General features: G+C 27.4%; 1 protein-coding gene across 1 annotated transcript; it reads right to left on the reverse strand.

Annotated features, from left to right (window-relative positions):
• Positions 1 to 16,488: 16,488 nt before the first annotated feature.
• On the reverse strand, positions 16,489 to 19,604 carry LOC101490784 (cell number regulator 6). Its single transcript, XM_012719666.3, is given in 6 exon segments — positions 16,489 to 16,816; positions 16,819 to 16,921; positions 17,659 to 17,924; positions 18,076 to 18,190; positions 19,168 to 19,286; positions 19,415 to 19,604. Coding segments are annotated over 5 exon segments (720 nt in total). The 5' UTR covers positions 19,276 to 19,286; positions 19,415 to 19,604; the 3' UTR covers positions 16,489 to 16,688.
• Positions 19,605 to 20,168: the final 564 nt, after the last annotated feature.

Here is a 20,168-nt window from a genome sequence, read left to right on the forward strand (position 1 = left end):
ATGTGTTGAGTGTGTTTTAAAGAAAATTTGTTTTGTGATAAAAAAATATTTTGACAAAATAGAAAAATAAAAGAGTTTGATTTGAAATAAATACTTTAAAATACGAGTTTTAAGACGACCAAGTTGTACAACTCGTGTCCTAAAACTCAAGGAATAAAGAATATGTCACATCTAATTTAAACCTCTAATTTTTTATTATTCTCGATTTTTAAATTGAGTTTCAAAACTACCAAGTAGTACAACTTGTGTTTTAACAACTCAGAGATAAAAAAAGAGTTACATCTAATAAATAGTTCGATTTTTAGATTAGTTCATTAAAATAAATAAATGAATGAATAAATAAATAAATAAAATAAAATAAAATAAAGAGAATTTTAGAATTATCAAGTTGTACTACTTGTGTTATCACCGCTCAGAGATTAAAAAGATGTCACATCTTTTTAACCATTTAAAAAAAATTGTATAGTTATTAAAAAAAAGAATTTTAAATATATTAAATTATCATAAAATATATATATATATATATATATATATATATATACATAATATATTTAAAAGTAATACATTATGTTATATATATTTTTTTAAATAAATAAAGAAATCATTTAATAACCAAAACTATTTGAGCAACATGTGAAAGGTTTAGAATAGCACAGACTAGCTTGCACGTTGCAGGACCTTTTCAAAATAGCATAGCCATGCATACTATCAGAGCTTAATGGCTTTAGTCTAAACAGCTGTACACAACTAAGCATAAGCATGCTTTCAAAAACAACCCATTCGTTTCAAAGTAAACCAAAACAAAACAAGTATCATTTCAATACAAAATAGCATTATCACAAAACAAAAGCAAACCTGTTCAAATCTTCAATAAATCCGAAAAGAAGAAAAAGAAAGCGGTGTACGGTTGACAGCGGTGTACGGTAGTTACCGGCAGAAATGACGGTGATTTCGATTTTGCTCTCCTTTTCTATTCTTTGTATTTCTAAATATATATAATTTTTTAGGATGAAGTTGAGTTGTTGCTTCTTTTATGCTTAACTATTTTTGCTTCAGAATCTCTCTTTTAAAAAAAGAAATGTTTCTTCTCTTTTTTTCAAAAAAACAAATAAAACCCTCTTCTTTTGATGTGTTTTTCTTTAGTAGAGTTAATCTTCGATCCTCCTTTATAAACAAAATGGGGATGTATTTATAGAGTTTTTTTATTTGTTTAGTTGCTTTCTTTGCCTGCCTTGGTCCTTCTCTATCAATTTCTTGTTTGACGTTTTGATTTCTTTGCTCATCATCTGCATTTTCCTGCACCTCTGATGCCTTCATGGTTTTAGCTTATTTGTTCTGATCTGTTCATTGCTGAGCTTTTATTTGTCTTTTAGTTTCTTTTTTTTAACTCAAAAATTTGTCTCTTTGTTAACTATAATGTGTACAATGGCTGATTTTAAAAAAATTATGTTTTTATGTTTCTCAAATTAGTTAAAACAGGAACAGATGTACCAATAAGCATGGCTTGTGCATCAATGGCAGTCATCATCAACATAGCAGGGTTTGGCAGTGAACAAAGTCAACATAGCATGGCTTGATCTGATTTTATTTTTATTGTAATTTATTTTTGGCTTTATTCTTAGTTTGTAATTTGATTTGGTTTTAAAAACTCTAATTAGATGAAATTGTAAATTTATGATACATAATAAAAATATTTATTGTAATTATTTTTATTTCCTTTTTTAAATACATATTTCCTTTTTTATATTTGTTTTCAAAATGGACAAAATTAGGGTACTACACTAACCAATGTTGTAAAAACCATATTAGAACAACCGGTTCAACCAGATATATCGTGAACCAAAAGTCGTACCGGTTTGGTTCAACTTTAAGAACCGGTAGTCAATAAGAATCGGATAAACTTGAATAAATTGGTTCGAACCATACTTTAAACCAAACCAGAGACAATTTTTTAAAACAGTCAGGTTGCCTGTCCTTTGCGTTTTTACACTACAAAAGTAATTTAAAATTTTTTTCATTTTATTTTTTCTCCCTTCTTGTCCCCATAATTTCCCCTTTGAAAGTTCTATAGTTCGATCATCACTTCTCTATTTTTCACAAAATTTAAAATTAGAGAAAACAAAATTTTCCATAATCTATTTCCTTTTTTTGTTGTTGTGACTCAATAAAATAATAATGTCAAACACACATATACTCATAGATGGAGGTTGAAGAAAAAGAAAAGAGTTGCTTGTAGGCATAGGAAAAGGGTGGATGATTTTTTCTGCTCCACTCTGCACCCAATTAATCGGGGAAAATCTGCACCCGTCCCCACAACAAAGTTTGAGTTTCTTCGCCCACATCCGCACTCATTCATATATATATATTTAGGGAGCGTATCCGGTGAGAAATGATAGTTATTATGAGAAATGAGAACTATTAATAATAACCATTGGATTTAATTAACGCATAAGATTAAATTACTCACTAAATACATTATGTGATTGTATCCTCATCCAATAACTCTTGGATATTATATACTATAATATCTCTAAATTTATTTTATTTCAATTTTTTTAATAATTCGAATTAAAAAATCCTTAATGTTGTATGCAAAAATTCCTTAAAGATGTTATGTGATTGTATCCCCATCCAAAAACTCCTCATTTTTATTTATATATTTTTTTATCTCAAAGATTTTAATTTTATTAAACTTGCGTTTTTATTGTTTATCAAAATACAAACCTACTCTTCAATCATTGTTTTTTATTGATAAAAATAAATCGAATTTTGAATATCATAATTCAAACTAGCCACAACCATGGTTTTATTACAATAAACAAATTAATGAATTTATTAATGAAATTATTTATAATAGTCAATTCTAAATTAATAATGCTAAAATAAAAAAAAAATAAGTTATTAGATAATATAAACTTGAAATAACATTTTAAATAGTTAAATTACAATGATTGAAATTTGAAATTTGTGAAATTTGAACCAAAAAAATATTACAATAATAAGAATTAAAATTTGGAAGTTAACAATATTATAATAAACAATAAAAATGCAGGTTTAATAAAAAAATCGCTAAGTCAAAAAAATATAAAAAAAATATTTTTATTAAGGAGTTTTTAATTCGAGTTATTACGAAAATGGAAAGAATAAATTTAGAGATATTATAGCATATAGTATCAAAGTTATTGGGTGGAGTTACAATCACATAACATATTTAGTTAGTAATTTAATCTTATGCATTAATTAAATTCAATTGTTATTATTAATAGTTTTCGTTTCTCACAATAAATGTCAGTTCTCACTTGATACGCTCCCTTTATATATATAATCTTTAGTTGGTTATATAATTTTAGCAATCAATTTCTTTATTTTTCTAAGTGGACAAATCATCCAACACTTTGAAAAATGTAAATATTGTTCAAGGAGTTTAAAAATACTTATTTAGAGTCACATTAGAACTATTTAGCACTCTATTTGAATTTGGTTTGAGTTTGGATTATGTTAGACAAATCTAAATTCATTTGTGTTATGTTAGATGATATCTCTAACTTTATGATAATTTGGACTTATTTTAATTTGTGTGTTGTTTTAAAAAAAATTGAATTGAGTTGGTGTTAATTGAAAAATTCAAACTTAGTCTGTGTATAAAGAGTTAACCATAATTTTTTTTTAAATGGGCATAAAAAAGGTTTCAAATTAAAAAAGCCACAAAAAATTAAAAATATAATGAGTAAAAAAAAATATTATAAAAAATGTGCAGTTTATCCGTCCAGCCCACAACATCTCTAGGGTCGGGTTGATTAGTATTTTATCAATCCATATTAAAACAGGGCTTTTTGACCCGATATGAAGAAACTCGCAGGTATCCCATTTTGACAGCTTTAATTCAAGCATCCTTATAGGATTGCTCAAGATATGCCTTTTCTTGGCCATCACCTGAAATTTTGATATAGTTCTTGAAGAACTTATAATTTAATATCAAACATCCTTGTAGAATTGAACATTTAGACTATGGTTTAAATATATAAGATCTCATTGAACTTAATGTTAATTTTAAAAAAAAAATGTATATATTTTTATGTCACTCAATACGCTCAATAGCAAAATTGAGAAAGACTTTCAATAATATTTTGAGAGATTATGAAACAAAAATATTAAAAGCCACATGATAGATTATATAACAAATGTTGTGGTTATTGTAAGATCCAATACCAATTATCTATAATTTGACAATTGAATTCATACACCTTAATAAAACACAGGCAAAGATAATGCAATAATAATTAGAATCATAAAACACAACTGAAAATGACACTCAAAACATAGTTTACATCCTATTTTGGTAGATTCATAAGTTAATATTACAACTTAAACTAATTAAGTCTGTAACAATTTTTCATTACATCATATAATTCAATCCATTAGAATTGTAAAACTCATAAACCTAGACCAATCCTCTGATGCTCAGCCCGTACCTTGGTTTCATCTAGCTGCTAATATAAAAATAAATAGGTGAGATAAAATCTAAGTAACTTCTGAAAATAAGGAAGTGGTAGTTTGAAAATATTTCTTTCAGAAAAATGCGTAAAACTTAAGATTCGGATGCACCTCAAGCTGAAGCTCACCATTTCAGTTTCATTTGATAAAACTTAAGTGAAATCATTCTTTTTATAATGATTATAAAAACTATGCATGACCTCAAAAATCTTTCCTCTGTAAATAAAAGAAATTTATCCAATTATCTCAACATGAGTCACCAATATAATTGAGTCCAAAGTGATAAAAGTGGTATGTTCAAACCTCAATCACAGTTTTGATTGTTCTCCTTTACCTGTTGAACCATGCCTAGAACAACCTGAACTTTCCCACCGTGAATAAGGCCATACATGATCTGATTAATGAGAATATATTGAACTTGAGATTTTTTGTATGCAATGTATTTATTATATCATGTATGCACTACATCCTTCATCCACAATTATTATAAACAACTTAGCAATGTACTAGAACTCAAGTGGGAATTAAAGCCTAAGTCTATGATAAGAAGAATATAGACCAGATGAATTGTGAATCAGGGGTAGCATGACCCTAAATAGATTATAATTAGAGGATACATGGACCAAATGCGGTGTGGTCAGAGGATACATGGATCGAAGGAAGCATGGTCATAGGATGGACCAGAGGTAGCATGGTCAGAGGAAGAATCAGATTATGTGTGTGTCTTGGAAGAATTAGAGGATATATGTGTCGTGGAAGAATTATAAGAGATTTTCATATCTGCTCATTTTCTCCATCCAACACTATTTTGGTTGATTAATGGGTTTTGGAGAGGAAGAAAGGAACATGCAAGGGTTGGATTGAAGATAAAGAACTTTAGATGGTTGTTGTCTTTGAATTAATTTGAGAAGAAAGAAAAATGGATGAATGAAAAAGACGATGAATAGTAATCGAGTACTGGTGTTTCAAAATATTTGTGGGAGTTGTAATTAGAAGTTAAAGAAAATTGAAGGAAAGATGGGTTAGTACCCCGATTGAAGGAGAAAGAGAAAACCAAGGTGGCATGTCTTCTTCTCTTTGCCACTTGGAATTAATTGTTCATGCTATCATTTTCCTACTTTAGCCTTGATCCTAATTTAATATTACTAAAAACACAACACTAACGATTACAAAACCCCTATAAATCCTAATTAATACTCAATCCTATAAATATTTTCTAAGGTAATGAAATGACTCTAACAATTATGATATTTGGGGTGCTAGAGATTAAGTGAAAGTGATACAATTACCATTTACGTGGTATTGATAAATTATAAGTGAATGTGATAAAATCTCATTTAGTATAATTTATGGAATGATATTTTCTATAATGACATCACAAATAGTATACATTAAGAAAATGTGTAATATAAAGATGTCATTTTATGAGAAGCAAGCATAAAAGAATTAGTGATATGGTATATTTATAAAGAACTAAATTTATGTTCTAACTTTCTCTTTTTATGTTACATAAATATTTTAACTTGTATGAAACAACAATGAACATATGTTATATGGCCAAACAAAGCAAAAAATTACATGTGAGATTAAATCAATATATATATATATATATATATATATATAAATACATCTCCTAAATTCTTTTTTTGAGTTATGTGTAGTGGTATATTTTTGAAGTCTTCTATATCTAATTATTTTAAATTTTCAAAATATTATTGTTGAATATGAATTGATATTAAATTTTCTTTATGAAATTTATTTATGATCTATATATAATATATATTTTGAATATGTCTATGTTTTAGATATATGTTAAGTAACAATATGTGTTGTTAAATTATTTTTATGTTATATATATATATAAAAATTTATTTTTGTGCAACTTCTAAAAATGAAAAAGATGTCTTATCGTTTATAAATGTCATATGGTTTATATATAAGTGTACTTTCTTCTTTTGATTTAATTTATAGTTATTTAAATAAAATATGTAGATATGATCCATTGAGTTTTATTTATTTGAAGGAAGTTTTGTGTTCACGTTTATTTATATGCAAAAGGTTGTCTTTGATATATGCATATGGTAATATAAAAAGCTAATCAAGTCATTCGAATCTCTATATAAAGTTTTATTTGAAATACAAAATTTTGAAAGATATGATTGTTTCTTATTTAATCAAATGGATTAGAATGATTGAAACACCTACCATTGTAAACCTGAAGTATACAAATCGTATTAAAGTTTGTTGTTGGCAAAACCGATTGGATAATTCCAAATCTATTACGATGCGAAAAATAGTTAAATTTGTATACCAAGATGTATTGAAGAACAATAAGTTTCTTCAATCAAATAATATATATATGTTATTTTCCAAAGAAATTTGACAATTTGAGGGAGTGAGTCTCTCACATTTCTAAAATGTACATGAAGTTGTATGGGTGGATCAATACACAAATCATAAATTAAATAGCGTCATGTATGTTTGTTGTCAATTAACAACTAAAAGCTTGTGAGATTTTTTTGTCAACTAATTTGACTAAGAGTCAACTTTATAAATATCTAGGAAGAATTTGAAAATTAGTGAATGTATTGATTTGACATTGAACACCATGTAACATATGTTCATATGCAAAAATAGACTTGAAGATCCATTCTTTAGACGTCTAAAGTTAATTGTGTGACCAATGCTTATGAAATCATAACTTCTAAATTCTACTTTAGGAACATGCAATCATGTATGTTGAGACTTTGATTCGCATTAAGCCAACAAGTTACTATAGGTCTTCCCTTAATTTACAATCAATTTTGGGTGAATAACCTAATATCTCTCATCTAAGAATCTTTTGGGATGTATTGCGTATGTTCCAATTGCTCCAATATAATGCACTAAAATTAGTCGCAAAAGAATATTGAGAATACATATTGGATATGAAATCTCCATTTATAATAGAGTATATTGAAACAATAAATTGGAAACTTGTTTACAAATGAGCTTTGTGACTATCATTTGACAGATTAGTATTCCCAATATCATGGGAGAGAATAAGCAGCTAAAAAATGAATATTGGAATATATTATTATATCATCTTGATCATCGTACAAACTAATGTGATCCAAAATTTCAAAAAGAACTCATTTGCAAAGTTTAGAAAAATCAGTTATCGGCTGCAAATACTTCAGTCCAAATTTAAATCCTTGTTGGACAATGTATTATATCATCTTGATCCTCGTTACAAACTAGTGTGAACCAAAAGTTTAAAAGAGGACTCATTTGTAAAGTTTAGAAAAACCAATTATTAGTTGCAAATACTCCAATCAAAATTTAAATACTTGTTGGACAATGTATCATTGCAAATGAGTCTCATCAATGAATGAAGTGTGGTATATTTGTTGGTTCCAAATATAAAAATCCTCGAGCAAGGAAATGAGCTAAAAAGCAAAATGGTATAAATGATGATATAGATATTTCAAAAGAGTAATTTGATATAATTGATTTTCAAATTTGTGTGGCTCACTTGATAGTTATGATTATATAAAATTGCTTAAAAGAGTTAATTTTCGTGAGACATACAATTCAAACTATTGAAGAGATGATTTAATTAAAATGAATAAGTCTTTGTATGTGCTCAAACAATCATGATGCACATTGTATAATATTCTTGTGTGAATATTTTCTAAATGAAGAATATGGAAATGATATCATTTGTTTGAGACTACAAAATAAGTATTTGAAGAATATTTTTGTGAATTATGAAGCTCATACAACAAGGGATCTAAACCTATCCTATATGGACAAGTCAAATCAGTTGTACATTTTGATTGTTGTAAGGTCACCAATTATTAACAAATATCTTTTTAGAACTCGAGAAAATAATGATTACTACATGATCCCAAAACACCATATTTTAGTACAATCAAATACTAATGCATGTTGCTAATTACTAATTTGTTGTGAAATATTATTTGTTGTTAATTTATTAGACATGTGGACTTCTTTAGAATATGATGAAATATATATTTTTCTTCCTTAGAGATGAAGGTTATTGTTTAATCATCATAAAGATAAATATCACAAATAATATATTTGTTTACATGAGAAAGTACAGTTATTTCATGGAGATATGTGAAACAAACCACAACAATAATATCATGATGAGAAAATTTTACAACTACATGAGATAAGTCAAGAACGTGTTTTGGTTGAGGCATGTGATTCAAAACATGCAAAGAACTCATGGTTTGTATCTATAAATATGAGTACACTATGATAATATTGCATGCACTACTTCCTTAAGACAATGACACATTAAAGAAGATAAAACAAGACATATTCAAACAAAATATGTAATCTCTCGTGATCTTCAGCTAAGTGGTGATATAAATATCAACAAAGTCATTTATGTGATAGCACATGATATATCATTACAAAGTAAAGGTCAAGTAAAATGTTTGAGAGAGAGAGAGAGAGAGAGAGATACATTTATAAATAAATAAAATCAACTTTTGTTATTTTTTTACTTTTTATATATTTATTTTTTAAAAGAGCTTGAATAAAAAAGTGCATAATGTAAAACACTTCGAAGTAAAATTGCAAGTAAAAGTAAATGAATCAAAATACTACGTTAAAATATCGACAAAATTGAAATTACTTGAATTATAAAAATTACAAAAAAAAAAAAGTAGACATAGAAATCATATTTATGTTCTTGAAAGCTTAAATTTGTTTATGATTTGGCTTTAGAAGCCAAGTCTCTAAATTCTTATTTATCGATGAAGTAAACTAAATAATAACTAAATAATTATCATTCAGTGATTGACACATTTCATGACAAACACAATTCATTAATTTTTTACTTTGTTAGCGTAGTTTTTAAATTATAATAGCTGATATAGTGTAGTTATAAAAGTATTTACCCAATTAGTGTAAGTCACACTTGCCTTTTGCAACTTTAATTCATCCCAAAATAAAATAAAATTGAGGTTGGTACAAAAGATTTGTACAGGAGAATAATGATAAAAATATGGATTTTGACCAATTAGTAATTGAGTGATGATACTTGAACGAGTCGATAATTATAATTTATAAGTATCACATGTTATACATCTTTTTTTTATAGGTGAAGTCGCATATAGATAGTGCGATTTCCTTCCATGCGAGCAAAGTATCTATTATATATATATATATATATATATATATATAAAACAAACTCTATCTCACTTCATATTAATTTCTTCCACATCACCTCACTAAAAAAATTGATGTGTATGCCTTAGAGAGTTCTCTTGTATTTTTATGTTTCACCTTATTTTTTTCTACTTACTAAATAATTTTTCCCTCTTTTAATTCTTCTAATCCCTAATTTTTTTAATGACTTCCTCCAACAATTTCTTCTTCCCTCTTGTGTACGCCTCAGTCATTCTCCATCCTCGCAAAATCATCTTCTGCAAAATCATCTGTTCCTCTGGTAATTCTTCAAAATCCTCGACTCTATTTATACATCAATATTTTTTCCCTCACCCTTCTAAACTCTTTTTCTTATTTAGTTGTTTTTAAGTGCCACTTTATTTTGTGTGTCTCATATTCTTAGTTTTACTTCAATGTAATATATGTTGAGTAGCTTAAAATTGCAGTTGAAAAAATTTGACTCAAATAATTTTAATCATGTTTAAAGGATACGTGTCATTGAATTGAATCAAGTAAATTAGATCATTTTAAATTTCAGAAGACAAATCTGCATGTATTGTGGAAATTTTTCAAATGTTAAAGTTAATGACTTTGATCATTTTAATCATCTAATCGGATATATTACAATTTTAATTTACAAGCATTCAAATTATTATTAATATTGCCAGAGTAATGATAATCATTAACATTTTGGTTACAAAATATTAATTGTCAAATAATTATATGTATACAAATAATTATAAATGAATTACTTTACTTTCATCTATTATATATGTTTAAATATTTATATTTGATTTTCTACTTTGAATATTGGTAAATATATATAATATATAAGTATTTAGAAATGATGGACAAAGTCACGTCTCTTTGAATTTCAGTAAGTTTTATTTTACTGAAACTAATTAAATTTAATTTGTTGTTTTATAGTGTTAATTGACATGAAATTAAAGTAATTTATTTGTAATTATTGGTATTAAATGTTTATTTGTAATTGTTTGATAATTAATATTTTGTAACCAAATTGTTATAAAATTTTAGATTTTGATTTTGAAATTAAAATGTTAATGATTATGATTACTCAATTAATATCAATAATAGTTTGAATGTTTGTAAATTAAAATTCTAATATATTTAATTTAAAATTAAAAAAATTCACAATTACCACAAAGATCGATGATTAAAATGATCGAGTGAGAGAACATAAAATATTTGTATTTGATTTTCTACTTTGAATATTGGTAAATATATATAATATATAAATATTTAGAAATGATTGACAAAATCATTTCTCTTTGAATTTTGGTCAATTTTATTTCACTGAAACTAATTAAATTAAATTTATTATTTTATAGTATTAATTTAAATAAAATTAAAGTAATTCATTTGCAATTATTTGTATTTGACATATCTTGTAATTGTTTAACAATTAATAGTTTGTAACCGAATTGTTATAAATTTTAGATTTCGGTTTTGAAATCATAATATTAATTATTTTGATTACTCAATTAATATTAATAATAGTTTGAATGTTTGTAAATTAAAATACTAATATATCAGATTTAAAGTAAAAAAAAAAAAAATCACAATTACCACAAAGATCAATGAGATGAGTAAAATGCTCGAGTGAGAGAAAAAAAATATTTGTATTTGATTTTCTACTTTAAATGTTAGTAAATATATATAGTATATAAATATTTATAAATAATTGAAAAAATCATGTCTCTTTGAATCTTGGTCAGTTTTATGTTATTGAAATTAATTAAATTAAATTTGTTATTTTATAGTGTTAATTGATATGAAATTAAAACAATTTATTTGCAATTATTTATATTTAATGTATACTTATAATTATTTGACAATTTATATTTTGTAATCGAATTGTTATAAATTTTGAAATAAAAATGATTTAGAAGCCTTATGATCCACTCGACCCAAATGGAAATATCACAATCAAATGGGATATTATTAGCTGGGCACAAGATGGATATGTTGTGAGTACATTCTTTTAGTGTAAATAAGCTTTACACAAATGTCAAATTGTACTTTACTATCTTGCTAAATCATTAGTATATTAATTTATTAATATTAATAATATTTTGAATTTTTGTAAATTAAAATTTTAATATATCTGATTTAAAATAAAAAATTTCACAATTACCACAAAGTTCGATGATTAAAATGATCGAGTGAAAGAATAAAAAACATTTGTACTTGATTTTCTACTTTGAATATTGGTAAATATATAATATATAAATATTTAGAAATGATGGACAAAGTCGTCTCTCTTTAAATTTTGGTTAGTTTTATTTTATTGAAATTAATTAAATTTTGATTTGTTGTTTTATAGTGTTAATTGATATGAAATTAAAGTAATTTATTTGCATTTATTTATATTTGATGTATAATTGTTTGACAATTAATATTTTATAATTGAATTGTTATAAAATTTGAATTTCAATTTGGAAACCAAAATATTAATGATTATGATTACTCTATTAATATTAATAATAGTTTGAATATTTGTAAATTAAAATTCTAATATATCTGATTTAAAATAAAAAATATCACAATTACCACACAGATCAATGATTAAAATGATCGAGAGAGAGAACAAAAAATATTTATATTTGATTTTCATTTTTGAATATTGGTAAATGTATTAATATATAAATATTTAGAAATGATGGACAAATTAAAGTAATGTCTTTTGAATTTTGGTTTGTTTTATTTTACTGAAATTATTTAAATTAAATTTATTGTTTTATAGTGTTAATTGACATGAAATTAAATTAATTCGTTTGCAATTATTTGTATTTCATGTATACTTATAATTGTTTGACGATTAATATTTTATAATTGTTATAAATTTTGGATTTCGGCTTTGAAACCAAAATGTTAATCATTATGATTACTCTATTAATGTTAATAACAATTTGAATGTTTGTAAATTAAAATTCTAATATATCCGATTCAAAATATAAAAAATCACAATTATTTACTTTATTTATTCAAGTCATTCGTCTAAATCGGTACTTCTCTTCTATGAATTATATTGGTACAATTGTATATATAGTATTGATATAAATACTAAATTGGGACAAAAAACTTCATATTAATTTTTTAAAATCCACTTAAATTAAATAAATAAAAATATACTCACGCAAGGCGCAGGTTAGCATCTAGTCTTACATAGTTTGAGACTTCAAATAAATATAGTTTGAGACTTCAAATAAATATAAATGAATCGAATGCATGAAAGGAGACTTCAAATAATTTTAAGTCGCATACTTAATAGCAATATTTTAAAAACCAGATTGAAGATTGAACTGACGAGGTCTACGGGTCATAATTTAATTGGTTCAACCGGTTGAACCATAGTTCCATTGAATATTAAATCATTAAACAAAATAGGGTTACAATGAGTATATATATAAAAGAATAGAATTGTCTAGAATTGTCTAAAATACCCTTACTACTAATATATAATAATATTATCTAACATCTCCCCTCAAACTCACGATGCATTAACATGGAGCATCGAGAGTTTGTCAACTAAAAAAAAACGAAAACGTTTAATGGAATGCATCTTTGTGAACAAATCAGCAATCTGTAAAGAAGAAGAGACAAACGGTAGAGTAATGATTCTATGCTGAAGATGATGACGAGAGGGGTAACGAGGAGGATCAACAATTGCAGGAGGTGGTTGGACAGCCGGGGGGACAAGAGGGATGTCACCAAAGAAGAAGCAACAATCAAAGAGAAGAACCAAACCAACAAAAAATCAAACCGAAAAAAAAGAGCGATAAAAAAAAGGAGCAACAACCATATCAAAATCAACAGATAGGAACAACCAAAGAAATAGCACCACGAAACCAAATCCAAACAAACCAAACCAAATAGAACCAAACAAAACTAAATCATATCAAACCAAACTAAACAAAGAGAGAAGCAACAAAGCAAATCACTAGAGAGATTAGCAATCAAACAGAAGAAGCAACAGACAGAGCGACAACACAGAAGATCAAATTTTCAGCCTCATCCAAGTATTCAACCCTTCCTAGAAGGTCAATCATACAACCATAATGCTCAATCTAAGGCACAATTCCAAATCTCTCCATTTCTTTGAAGCATCTTCTTCCTTCCTCTACCAAACCACAATGGTTGCAAGCAGATAACACTAGTCATTGTTATCTCATTCGGTTCAAATCCTTCCCGTAATATTGCTGCGAATACATCTAACGCTTCCTTCGCACAACCATTGACACCATAACCATTTATCAAAGCATTCCACGACGATGTATCTTTTTCATTCATCTCCTCAAAAAGCAATTTAGCTTTTCCAATTTCCCCACATTTTGCATACATATCAACCAAAGCATACACATGAACATCTTCATCAAGTCGGTTCCTTTGCACAAACCCATGAATCCAAACACCCAAATCCAAAGAACTCAAATTAGCAACAGCAGGAAGAACACTCACAACCGTCACTTTATTCATTCCCACATCCAAACATCCCCTCATTTCCCAAAACAACTTCAACGCATCGTGCAGTCGTCTATTCTCACAATATCCCCTAATCATCGCATTCCAACTAAGCACATTCTTGACATGCATACAATCAAACATAAACCTAGCCGCCACAACATCATCATCCTCACAATAACCATGAACCATACTAGTCCAAGAAATAACATTCTTATCCTTCATCTTATCAAACAAATCCCTCGCCAAATCCATACACCCCATTTTCACATACCCATCAATCATAACATTAGAAGCAACAATATCTCTATCAGGCATAACATCAAAAAGCTTCCTGGCCTCACTCATATCCCCACACCTAGCAAACCCAACAATAACAGCAGTCCAAGAAACCAAACTTCTCACAAACATTTCAACCAAAGAAGTCCCAACATACAAATTAACACAAAACCCATTTTTCAAAACAACACAATGAACCTCCAAACCTTCTCTCAAATCCATACAAATAATGAGACAAACACAATCACTGAGACAAAATAAATTAGGGATAACCTGGTGCTGTGCGAGCATGATTTCTCCCCCTACAGACGTCTTTTTACCGATCCGACCGTTGAAGACGAAGACCTGAATGTTGTGAACCTTCTGTCCAAAAATCAGCCAAATCCAACGGTTAACGAATGCGCAATCGATGTTTTTGTGAGACTGATTTAACAAAATCGGGAACAAGGTTACTCTTCTCTTTTCTCTTTTGGTGGTTGCCTTTTCTATCAAAATAGTCTCTCTCTCTCTTCTCTACGGTAGATCCCAGGATGATAATTCTCAATCATCTCTTCATAACGATCAATCAAACTCCCCCAATAACCATGCAAATAATAATGATTCTCAAAGTAAACTTTACCACCCATTGTTCTTTTTAGCTCGGTTGGTTAGAGCGTCAAACCCTAATGGCTTGTGGAAAGGTTTATAGAACCCTAATAATTTTTCATTTTTTTACTGATCTATTGAAAATAAACGAAAAGCTACAAAGAAAGGGTAAAGCAGAACTGGGACACGGTTTAACGAAAAAATCTCACTGAATATTGGAATGTTAGAAAAGAGAAACTATAATTATATTCCCTAATTGTTGGGAACTCGACATCAGAATAGAGGCGGAATCATTCAAGGAGGATCAAAATAGGCTCTAGATACCATGTTAACAAAGAAAAGAGAAAACAAGAGGAAGAAGAGAAACAACCACTCTAGGGTTTCATAACATAGAATGAACCAAAACCAAAGTTAATAGGGTTACAATGAGTATATATATAAAAGAATAGAATTGTCTAGAATTGTCTAAAATACCCTTACTACTAATATATAATAATATTATCTAACAGTTCAACCGGTTGAACCATAGTTCCATTGAATATTAAATCATTAAACAAAATAAATAATAAAAATAAATAAATATAGAGTAAAATTTTATAATGAATAAAAAAATAACTTTTGATATTTTGGAGGGCTTATTTTAATGACAAAATTTTTATGCTATGGCCATAATTATAAAACAATGTTTCTAGACAAGTAAAAGAAAATTTGCAAAGGGAATGTCAATAGGATATTCAAGGGTAATATCGACGTAACATCGCATAACTGTAAGTAAAAAAATTAAAGAAACAAGCAATTTGTCGAATGTGGCTTGAACTGAAGAGCAGTTATTTAGTTTCTTTTTGTATAAAATAAAAATTCCTACGAAATGAAAACAAATTCATAGGTTGCTAGAACATTAAGAATGATGTCAACTTTTTAAATTAATTTAGATTTTTAGTAAACATTTAAGATTTCAAACATTTTTCTTTTTGCCAACCTTTAAAATCTTGTCATTAATTTTACCGGTCATTTTCAAAGCTCTCGTCTACATTATTACAATTTACATGTTATCATTTACTTTCACGCAATTTACATGTTTTCAAGTGTTTAATTCATTTAACTTTCTATCATTTTAATTAAAAGCAATTATATTTTTAAGTCTTTTATTGTTTAGAATTTTTAAGTCTTCTATCATCTAACTTTCAAGTCTTTTATTGTTTAGAATTTAAATTTCCTGTAGCATTTTCAATTATTGTTCATTTACGTTTTCTGCCATTTAAAATTTATGTCTTTATAATTTTTGCATTTAAATTTTGTCTCATTTTATTATTAAATGTCATTTTTATTCATGTGGATTTAATTTTCATGCAAATTTACATTTGAGTGAACTTCATGTCTTGAAATCACATACATTTCCAACAAAACTTAAAAATAACTTGATATGTGTGTGTAGCATTGCACTAATTGCAAATTAACTAATACAAAAACTTACTGATTAAATATTCATTTGTGGACTGTTGCACCAATTACTAATTAACTAATACAAAAATTTACTGATTAAATATTTATTTGTGGTAGATTTCTCAATCAACTAAAAATCACGGTAAACACAACTGTTTTACTCGATAAAAATGGAGGAAGATGGATATTATTTGATCTTGGATTATAAGTGAAATATCCTAAATAGGTTGCATTTCCAAATTGTTATGTTCATCCTTTGTAGAAGAAGACTTTGGTGACAATGTGGACTCCTTGTTCAAATCAGAATTAATCTCTTGAAGTGGTGGGGGATTGACAATGGTTTCATCTGTGTCATGTTCTCAGATAAATGGTTCTTCATTTCTCGATGCTCTTGGCATATAGCACACCAATGCATGCAGCAATGCACCATACAAGGATCACATGGTGAGTCCTAAGAAAATAATTAAAAGATAACTAAATTATATGCAAATTTGACATTGTCATAATATTATGAGTTTGAAGTCTATGACTATAGTAAGCATGTATCTATTGTGATTCACAGTAGAAAAACGTCTATTAGGTGTCAACTCAATATTAAGATTTTTTATTTTGTAACTTAATTGATGAAATTTAAATTCTCTAACAAATACCTATAAAATGACCATCTATATCACAATAACTTCTCCTTCTCTAATATTTTTTTTAAAAAAATGATTTAGTGTAACAGTCTGACTCTAACAACTGACACTATTATTCACGTACTTCTCGCCCCTCCATCTTTTATTGAAAATTAACGAATTTTTGTCTTTCGCAAACTCAATTAGTAGTGAGAGTGGTGGGATCGTGATAATTAACTTCGGGATACTGGGTTTAACTCTTGGGAAAGAAAAAAACTTGCTAATTTGCAATATCCTGACTCAACTACTATTGTTTACGAAATTCTCGCTCTCATTTTTCACTCTTAAAAATTAGCGAATTTTTACTTTTTTTTTTTACTTTTTTTTTAAGTTCAACTTAATACCTAAGAGATAAATTTCCATTCCACCGCTCACTTCCATTGCTATTTGAGCTAACAGAAAGATACTGGTTTGCAATAATATTAAGTATTCTTAATAGCAATAAAAAATTGAATTAATATATTATACTAAGTTATTTTAAATAACAATGAGAAGCAAATAAAATATGAACCTTAAGATGATATTTCTTTTGAAGAGCTTGACGAAAGAGACCAGTATAAATACCACACATCCACCAAGTGAAGAAAAGACCTTCAGCAATGAGAAATGATGTTTCAGGATCAATTCCATTGAAAAATGCTGTTGCCACTGCAAGTGCTATTCCACCTTCTACACACATTGCATGACATACACATCCATTTGTCCATGGAATGTCATCTCTCAATGCTTCAATGTTTCTTCCAAATAGAACACATGGACAGAACAGTCCTGTCCAACCTACAACACAATTGTCAATATTAATATTGCAACTAAATGTAATTTTTTACGCCTACAATTGAAGTTGTGATATTGTTGCAGACACTTTTAAAACTTTTATATTGTAACCACAATTACAATTGAAGACCGCAATTTAAAACTATGTTCTTACAGCTATCAATATCATCGATGCAACCACAAATTCCGGTTGTCCAATCTTCATCAGCTGGGGGTTGGTAGGTTTCAGGTAAAACTTGTCCACATTCCATACATCTACGAGCATTTAACTGTAAAAATATTATATCAATCATCAATCATAAATCTTTTAGTTAATGTGTGTGTGTGTGGAACAGAGGAATTTTCCATCAAAAGGTTTCCCCACAAATAATTCAAAATATCATGACTTATTTTTGCTTAATACATACAATAATAAGTGTCTTTCTAAATGAAAAGCTACATTAATTATTTATCCTCTCCAATCTTCACTACCCTAACAACTAATCATTTCTACTACATTTCATAACTAACTAATTATTAATTGTTGCTTTTTCATGTACAAACATTAAACAGTTTGTTGATTTTAATTCATACCATAAGCATCTATAAATCAGATTTTCTATTTCTTATACACTAGGCCAAACTAGGAAGAATGTCGCATTTGACCGTTTTACATATATTAAAAAAAATAAAAATAAGTAAATAAATATAATGATGATTTTACTTTATTATCCTTACTAATCATAGGAGTATTTCTATTTTTACAAATTGGAGGAAAATTACTTATAAATAATGTACATTATATTAATTAGAGGGTATAATTGAAAGAAAAAAAATTAATTTATATTAAAAACTTAAAGTGACTATCTTTTTTGACCAATTTTTATTTTGCAAATGCCATAGTTATTATTGGACGGAAGGAGTAAGAACAAGATCAGAGATTTTATGTCCTATAAAACAAAACAGAAGCTAAGAATGAATCATTAAGGAGAAGGAGAAGTATAGACCTTCACATGTTAGTATAATCAATATAGAAAACAAAAACTTTTAAAACTAAATCATAATACAATAATCTTTATGAAACCAAATAAGAACATAAATATATGAATCAGAAATTGAACAATTTGCCCTCTTGTTTTCTATTTCATCCAATAAAAAAATAATCAATAAAAATAACATTGAACAGATCTCAAATTTCAACAAGAATTAATGCAATGCTTAAAATGCAAAGAGCAAGAAACATGAAGGAAAAAAAATTGTAAATTACTTGTGGAACATCAATAGGTTGGTTAAGCTCTCCAGGAGTAATATCCTGAAATGGAGATTGTTCTTTATCTTTGGTCAACTTCACATATCTTGACTTTCTGTCTCCCATGTTATTGCCACCTTTGATAATAATAATAATATTAATAATAATATGAATAAAACAACATTTTGTATTTGAAATCATTTTATTAAAAATGTAGAAAGATTCGATGAATGATAGAAGGAAAATTAAAGATCATGCAAGATACCTGAAAGGGTATGAATTAGAGATGATCAAATTCTAAAAGTGTTGGAATTTAAGGAACAAAGTTTGATTTGATTGAATGATTAATGATTATCTTATTGTAATAGTTTCCGACAAATATGGTTCTTATCCTCATTCAACAACTAATTCTCAAGCCTTATATATTTGTGTGTGTTGTTTTCATGCTTTTGCTCTTCTTCATTTTTCTTTCCTTTTTAGTGTTTATTTCAATAAATATCACATCTTATTAAGCATATTTATTTTCACCTAAAAATGTTACTTTCTATTATTGGTAGTTTGGGTTAAGTTTGTTACCAAGTTATAGGAAAATGCAAGGATAAGAGACCTCGTCATATTTTCCATTGTGGGAGAACTTTTTTACCATTTGATTAAAAATATCCATATCATATAATATCTTAGACTACCTACACGTGATTAATTTGTTTTCTCCTCTCTCTTTGATCTATTCAATATTTTTAATCTAAACTCATCCAATGAATTTTCCTTTTTCCCTATTCGGATCCCCACCAAAACCTTGTGCCATTGTCTCAATTTCTTTGTAGCATTCGTGTGGTAATTTATAGCAGCTCATTATGTAGTTGGGAATAGCTTAGACTATAGGCTTAATTAGTATTTCTCTGCCAACTCTTGAGAAACAATTTTCCTTCAATCATTTCAGTTTCTTCCATAACTAAGTCAATGAGAAGGGACAAGACCAATTTCTTGAATCTACCAAACATAACTAGGAGACCTAGATG

Source organism: Cicer arietinum, chromosome 3, assembly GCF_000331145.2.
Source record: "Cicer arietinum cultivar CDC Frontier isolate Library 1 chromosome 3, Cicar.CDCFrontier_v2.0, whole genome shotgun sequence".
In the NCBI taxonomy this organism is placed as follows: Eukaryota; Viridiplantae; Streptophyta; class Magnoliopsida; order Fabales; family Fabaceae; genus Cicer; species Cicer arietinum.